Raw genomic sequence first — 7,842 nt, forward strand, 5'->3', positions numbered from 1 at the left:
CCGTTGTGTCATGAGAATATTTAGGTGACAAATGCCACATGAGTTAGGTGGCAAATACCAATGTCCCATTGAGATAGCCAAGACATTATAATGGGAATCAGCCTTTATGTCCTATACTGTCTGGATGATAATAAATCAATTGATTTCGAAAGAATAACATCTTATTTCTCTATTTCTTTCTTTCCACGACTATTGCATGCATCACATAATTGCTATGCACCTTGCTAGCTAGAAGCCTAGAATGTTCAGCGAGAAAGAGCATGTCAAGGTCATGGTTTTTTCTATCTGAGGTACTTCCTCTGTTCCAAATTATAGTGCATACAGTTTTTTGTTCAAAAGTCAAGCATTCTAAAGTTTGACCAGGTTTCTTGAGAAAAATATTTACATCTACAACACCAAATAAATACAGTATCATTATTTTTTTAATTGTATTTGTTTGGTATTATTGATGTTGATATTTTCCTCTATCACTTGGACACTTGGTCAAACTTTACGAAATTTGACTTTGAAATGTCTAATTGCAGTTAGGTTTTATTAGTTCAGTAGAAGAATCTATACAAAGGGAAGTATGTGTCAGCATGTTGTGCTCTCTGTTCACAGAAAAACCATGGATAATATCAGATGTATGTGGGTAGCCTGTCACTTTAACGATGGAGTTTGAATTTAGAGCATGATATATCTGTTCATGACATGTGAAGCTTTCTTGAGGGTGAAACTTCACTGAAAGTTCAGTTTTAGATATAAGATTCAGATTTGACTCCGCGATAGTGGTGGAAAACTGGAACATGAGCTTCTGCAGTTGCCATTCAGTTTGGCATATTTTCACACTCCCAACACTGTACTGTGCAAGAGTTATGTCATGTAATCATGTGCCATCCCTAGCAATCTATCACTTTGAATATATGAGGTTTTTTTGGGTACTCTATATTCGTCAACTATAACACATGCAGTGCTACAACAATTATAAGCAACTTTTAGGCTAATAGTGGCATGCAGTAGCAAGCGTTCAACCTGCACACAGTATGAATGATCATATCTTGAATGTGAATATGTCAAAAATCAAAAGCATACTGTTGTCTTACATGTCCTAATCAACTACTATCGTGGATGGATGCTTGCTGCAGTGTTTTGATTCAGCACCGCAGTTTCTGGTCATGTCTATTTCACTAGTGTACTGCACAATTGATTTGTTTTGTGCTTATCTCAGGTTGCTTTTACCTTGCTTGCCACTGTAAAGCTTTCTTCACTGAAAGAGTTAGCTTGCATTTCTGTGGCTAAACATGTCGATTGTCTATCATTTCCTTTAAAATGATCAATGTTTCCACTTGCATAAGATTTATCATACAGAGGACGTTGGTATCTAACCATCACAAAAATCCCTAATTGCAGTTAGGTTTTATTAGCTCAATAGAAGAATCTAAACAAAGGGTTAGTTTGTGTGAGCATGTTTTGCTCTCTCTTGCATCAGATGTATGCCGGTAGTAAGTCACTTCATTCTTTATCTGGTAAATCTTAGGCTGCCTAGTATTTCTGCTAAACCACTGTACTGATGGAATTTCAGTATAGATTGATGTATCTGTTCATGATATCCTCATTCTGCTGTACATTGCTGGACTACATAAGCATGTTATCTGGCTTCCTGATTGTAACCCATGACCACTACTGTTAATGCATAAGACTTCCCCTGTGTCCATTTCTGTGAATTCACACTCGGTTGTTTTCTGCTCATGTCTATTTCAGCACCAATCAGATTGATTTTACTTTGCACGTTGTTGTAAGGTTTCTTGGCTGAAGAACTTTCACCGAAAGTTCAGTTCTTGAAATAAACATGCAGATTTGACTCGGTGATAGTGGTGGAACAGTTTAACATGAGGATCATGCGGGCTGCGGTTGTCATTTTCAATTTGGCATGTTTTCACACTCTCCGCCCTCTTGATCCCTGCTACTTACTTTGAATTATGTGATATTCCTTCACAACCTGAACTGCACATGGGATTTTCTCGTTTAGAATCTTGTTTGCTGTTGACTTCGAGGCTGTGGAGCATGTGGCATCTCCAATCCTGGCATCACGATCAGGATCGGATCATCACCGTATCTTTTCTTCAGAAATACTATACTGCATTCCAGGTTGGGGTCAGGTCCGTAGACCAAGTAGTATCAAGTTAACTTGCTGTTTAGTTGGCTAACCCCAAGGGAGCAGCCACAAGTTCCTATCTTAATTGAGGTCAGTAACCAAGCCATCTCTAGCATTTCTGTTCTATTTCTTCGGCGAGTTATCCGAGCAATCGTTAAGAAAACAAAGCAGGCTGCCGCTCATGGGCTCCCGCATCGGGTGAGCGTCCCCGGCGGCGCCGCCCGATCTCCTTCCTCCGGCGCCCTCTGCTGCCGCCGGGACCAGATCCGGAACCACCACGGCGCCCTCTCTCTTCTGCCCCTCGAAGGTCCGCCCCCCGCGACGGCTGCGTGGCTGTCTGCTCCGGCGCTCGTGACGGCCCAATGCTCACGGCGGCCGTGCCGTCTTCGGCGTCCTCTCCGACTCCGGCCATCAAGCTCGCTGCGGCCTCCCTCGCCGCCCGCAAGGCCGATCCAACCGTTCAAGGATGCTTCGCCGCCTCGCGCAAGCTCCCGTGCACGCCCTCGGGGCCGGCCAGTCTGCCTCCTCTGCCAACCGTCCCCGTCCTCATTGTCGGCGCCTCCTCCGGCCGGCCGGCGGCGCCCTCCGGCCTCCTCTGCTCGTCACCAAGCTCCCAACCGCCCCGGCCTGATCTGGGTCGGGGGCCTGTGTCCCCGCCGCCGGAGCCACATTTGTGTTCTGAAGACGTTGTCGTGGAGGTGCCGGAGACCTTTGACGGGTCACCGACAGCGCTGCCCTGCCTGGACGGCTGCCGGCCACCTGATGCCCTGTTGAGCTCCAGCCCCATGGTTTCTGATGCAGACGCAGACGCAGACTTCCTCGTCGGGCCGGATGCGGCATGCGTGGGGCTCGTGGAGGACACTGCAGGCTGGAAGCTTGTCCAGTCCCGCCGTGCGCGGCAGGCACCTCGGTCACCTTCGGTTTTCATGCCTCAACAGCGTCCCCGGCCGCCCGCGTGGCTCTGGAATAGATGTTTCCGTTGCTTCGGAAAAGGTCATCGAGCAGCGGAGTGCAGGGATCCAATTCGGTGCAACAGATGCTTTCGCTCGGGACACCGTGCACGGGATGGCTGCAAGCTGGTGCATCCGCAGCCTTCTGCAAGTTCTACTCGACCGCTGGCTCATTCTTGGGCTACGATTGTTGCGCCTTCATAGGCATCAGAGATACACGAGGCCCCGTCCAACATGAAGACTCTTCGGCGTGATTCCTCGCCTTACTCGTCGGTTGCTTCGGCTTCTGTCCCGATAGATGTGACGCTCCAGCCTGCTCTTGGGGTGCACACAAAGCTACTAGGATCTGACCTTCATGGCATGACTTCCTCATAGATGGAGGAGGCAATTAAGCCGCTTCGCGAGGTCGCTGACTCCTTGCAAGGCTGGGTGGTGCGTATTGGGAGCTTTCTGGAGCGTGCGGAGGCTGCTCTGCAAAGGCTCCCTCTTGCACAGGCTCCCGTGGTTGAGTCTTCTGTTGGCTTCATGGATGAGGCGGGTGCGGAGCTCTTTGGTAGCTTCTCGCCCCGTGTTGGGTCTAGTTCGACGCCTCTTGTGTTGCCGAACTCCGTGGGTGAGGCATCCACTGAGGTTGTGTCTCCGGTGCTGCAGATCATGCCCGAGTTGCAGGTGTTGTGTGGGGAACATGTTTCGCCTGTGTCGATGGAGCAGCTCAAGTTGGACTCTCTCCAGGCTTCGAAGGTGGACCCTGTGTCCTCACCACCCCCCGTGGAGCTTTGTCAGGCTTTGGAGGTGGACCTAGTGCCCTCACCACCACCTGTGGATCCTTGTCAGGGGTCAGACAACCTACCTCTCAGCGTCTTGGAGCACGGAGTTTTAGATGTTGCTGCCCTTCCCTCGTCTGCAACCATCGGGCAGGTGATGCATGTGAGTGGCATGACCATTGAGCCACTTGTGTTGGCACCTACTCCAAATCCAAATGCTCTTTTCGCGAAGGAACTTTGTGATTTGCTAGCCAGTGTGGAGGTTGCTAGACCTGGTTTGGGCAGGTCGATTGCTTGCCTCCTGACGGGGACACCAATAAGGGGCAAACAAAAAAAGTTGGGCAAAGCCAAAAATGATGCCAAAAGCAAGGTGTCTATCGCTGCTTGATGGATGATCTTCGGTCTCTCGGCTTGTCCTCTTTGTTTGGGTTGTCGTTGTGGGTTGGGAGGTGCTTGATGTCTTGTGTCGAGGTGTTCTTGTGGGGAGTCACTCGGCGTAGTAGCAGTGAAGAGGTTTCTGGATATTGTGTATTTGAAGAGTTTGGCAGGCCGCCTGTGTGGTTGTGGGGTTTCATGTCGTGGGAGTAGTTTGTTCGTGCTTAGTTTGTATTGGTTTTCGCCCGGTTTTTCATAAATTAACTGGGCAATTCTCTTCTTCTTAATTAATCGATGAGGCAAAACTTTTGCCTCCGTTTCGAAAAAAAAATAGTGCATTTTGAATGAAATCTGTTTCCCAAGCTGTTTTCCTGATATTTGTCAGATTCCTTCTTCATCTCTTGCAGCGTCAGGATTAAATCTGTTTCCCAAGCTGTTTTCCTGATATTTTGAATTAAATCTGTTCCCCAAGCTGTTTTCCTGATATTTTGAATTAAATCTGTTTCCCAATCAGGAACGGCGACCGATATGGCCTCAAATGCGCAGTTTCTTGCTGTGATCCTGCTGCATCTGTGCACCACGTCCTCCTCCCTATACCTTGGTCCACCACGCCAGGCGCACGACTACCTCCGCTTTGCCGACGTCAATCGCCATTGCCAGTCCGTGCTCTCGTCGCCGCCGAGCTGCCCTACGAAGCCAACCGTCCCTACCAAGTGAGGCACCAGCTATCCTTCGAGAAGGGCGACTGGCGCCAGGACGCCGGCCGTGCGCCTCTCCTGCCGTTCGACGCCGTGACGCGCCAAAGATGGGTGCTTGCAGTCGCCGGTTGCCTGAGCCCCTGTCGCGCCAAAGATGGGTGCTCGCAGTCGCCAGTTGCCTGAGCCCCTGTCCCTCGCAACATTCGTTGTCACGCATGTCGACGACGACGAGGAGCACCGTGCACCGTGCAAGGCCAGCCGTCAATGTCAGCGGCGTCCTCGTCCTTGCCCTTGCCTGGAAGACTGCCGCGCCGGAGTTCGGGCCAGGCATGTCGGCCGTGTCGCCGGAGTTCAACCTTTCGGCAGGCAGCACCAGGCTCAAGATTATATAAGAAGGCGTGTACACGGAGAGTGCGGAGAGCAATGGGGATGACGACGGCGAGCGAGTGCTGTGCATGGTCGGGAGCGCTGTCCTGCCGAAGCGCAGCACCGGCGGCGTTGACCCGTGGGACTGGGCCAAGAACTCCGGCCGGAGCAGCTTCCAGTCGCCTGTAACGGCCGACAACAACATACTGCTCGTGCTACGGTACTCGAAGAAGCTGACACTGACAACCCGAGCGGTGATCGGCACGATGCGGAGCACCCGCGGCGCGCTCCAGGCTTAGCGGGAAGACACTGTCGGCCGAGGGAGCGTGGAACGCATCGACGGGGCAGGAAAGAAGGCGTGCAACTTCCGGGTGTGCCTCTTCTTCCCGACTGTTGAGTATAATGTTTATTAGGAAAGACGAGATAGACTAGGATTTGTTCTGGCTTGTCTTATACTCTAAGTAGATGATTGTACTCCTATATATATGCCCATGAGGCTCAAGCAATACAACAAACTATTCCACCAAATCTTCCTCTCTCCCTTCTAACATGGTATCTATCGCAAGTTGATCCTAAACCCTAGCCGCTGCCGCTTCCGCACCCGCGCGCCGCCCCCAGGGCGGTCAGCCTCCATGACCGCCGCCGGGGGCCGCGCCGCCCGTACCTAGGGTTCGTCCGCCGGCCGTGTTGGTCGGCTGCCCTAAAGAGTTTTTTTTCCCGATCCTTTGATCCGGGTTTCTCTCTCTCGCCGGTCGCCTTGATCGACGACTACTTTTTGTTTTCCGGTCTATGTGATCCGGTTTGCGTCGCCCACCACCGCCGTCGACCCCGTGCGCCTCTACTCCAACACCGGCGCGATTGGCCGGCTTCTTCACCGACCCGGCGGCCTCGCGCGCCGTCCGCGCGTCGGCCCGCCGGTCGCCCCAACCCGCCGGCCTCGCGTCATGCGGCGGCCCTTCACCGCCGCCGTTCGCGTGACGGCCCGCCCGTCGATCTACGCCGGCCGTGATCGCCCTGCTCCGACCGGGACTCCTGCATCACCCCGACCCGGCGGCCTCGCGCCATGCGGCGGCCAATCATAGCCGCCCTGCCACCTGTGGCTGCCGGCTTCATCTCGGACTCTGCCGCCACCACGCCTCCACCGAGCGGCGTCCCCGACCTCGCGCGCGATCGGCTTGATCACCCGCTCGCCGCCGCGATCCGCCTCATCTACGCCGCGCGACCGACCTGGCCCGTCGGTTACGCGCGCCTCCGAAGGTCCCGTGAAGATCGTCCCCTAGTTCAGCGCGCCTCTCCACCGATCGAGCATCGGGCTGCCGCTCCTTCGCCCCGTCGGGCCGCCGCCCCGTGGTTCTTCTCCCGGCTGCACCGACCTGCGTCACCGCTGCGTCGCCCCTTTGGGCCATAGTGCCGTGGCCCGCGGTCCCCCGCTGCCCCGAAGGCGTCCGCTCTAGGCCGTCCCGTGGCTGCATCGACCCTCGCGCCGCCGCTGCGTCGCCCCGTCGGGCCGTAGCGAGCATGGCACGCGGTCCACGCCACCGTCCCGAGGCCGTCCCTGCGGTTGCACCGACTCGCGAACCGCCGTTGCGTCGCCCCTTCGGGCCGCAGCGTCGCGGCCCGCGGTCTCCGCCGTCGCCCCGACCCGCCTGCCGCCGCTGCGTCGCCCCTTTGGGCTGTAGCGCCGCGGCCCGCGGTCCACTCCGCCGTCACCGCGCGTCGATCTCCCGTGGTATGCGCCGCGCCGTCTCCCTTGGCGGGAGAACACCACCGTCCGCGCCGATCTTCGTCACGCTGTCAGGGTTCTTCGCCTAATTCGAGCACCGCCGCCGCACTCCTAACCTAGCCGCCGCCGCCGCCGCTCTTCTTTGGCCGCCGTCGCCGCCCGTCCACCCCCTTCGTCTTCGTCCAAGCACCAGCCCGTCGCCAGCGTCGCCGTCATCTACCCCGACCACTTCGTCTACTCCGACCACCGTTGGTGACATCGGCCCCGCGCCGATGGACGCCGCAATCGTCGTCGAGTTCTTCTCTGCTGGCCCCTCCGACTTCTCCGACATGGCGTACAGCTCGTGCAGGTCCCTCGTCTACGCATGCCCGGTGCTAGCAACACCGATGCGTGCCTTCATCCACGATGTGTCCCCGGGCCTGGCAAGCCTGGTCGACGCTTCGTCAACTTCGTCTTCGTCCGTCTACGCATGCCCGGTGCTGGCAACACCGGTGTGTGCCTTCGTCCACGATGTGTCCCCGGGCTTGGCAAGCCCGACGCGACGCGTCGTCAACAACATCTTCTTCCCGGCGCACCACTACTTCGACACCACTGCGTCCATGACTAACTCGGCGCCTCCTTGCGCCCGCGGCTCCACGGCGACTTCCTCGACACCGGCCACCCCGACTCGACATCGACCACGACATTCGTCGCACGGCTACCTCGACCACGGCTCCACCACCATATGCTCTCGGCTACCTCGACAAACGGCATAAAGGGCTACCGCCTTGTTTGAGCAACCTCGTCGGTTTTCACTCCAGCCACGACTCCGCGATGCGTCGACCTTCCAATT

At 55.2% G+C, this 7,842-nt stretch overlaps 1 protein-coding gene across 1 annotated transcript; it reads left to right on the top strand.

Moving 5' to 3' along the window:
• The first annotated feature begins 3,430 nt into the window (after positions 1 to 3,430).
• Positions 3,431 to 5,731, top strand: LOC119363210. The gene is made up of 2 exons (XM_037628524.1): positions 3,431 to 4,011; positions 4,738 to 5,731. Exons 1-2 carry the CDS (start codon positions 3,460 to 3,462, stop codon positions 4,780 to 4,782), a joined length of 597 nt encoding a protein of 198 aa, XP_037484421.1. The 5' UTR covers positions 3,431 to 3,459; the 3' UTR covers positions 4,783 to 5,731.
• Positions 5,732 to 7,842: the final 2,111 nt, after the last annotated feature.

This window comes from Triticum dicoccoides, chromosome 2B (assembly GCF_002162155.2).
Source record: "Triticum dicoccoides isolate Atlit2015 ecotype Zavitan chromosome 2B, WEW_v2.0, whole genome shotgun sequence".
NCBI lineage: Eukaryota > Viridiplantae > Streptophyta > Magnoliopsida > Poales > Poaceae > Triticum > Triticum dicoccoides.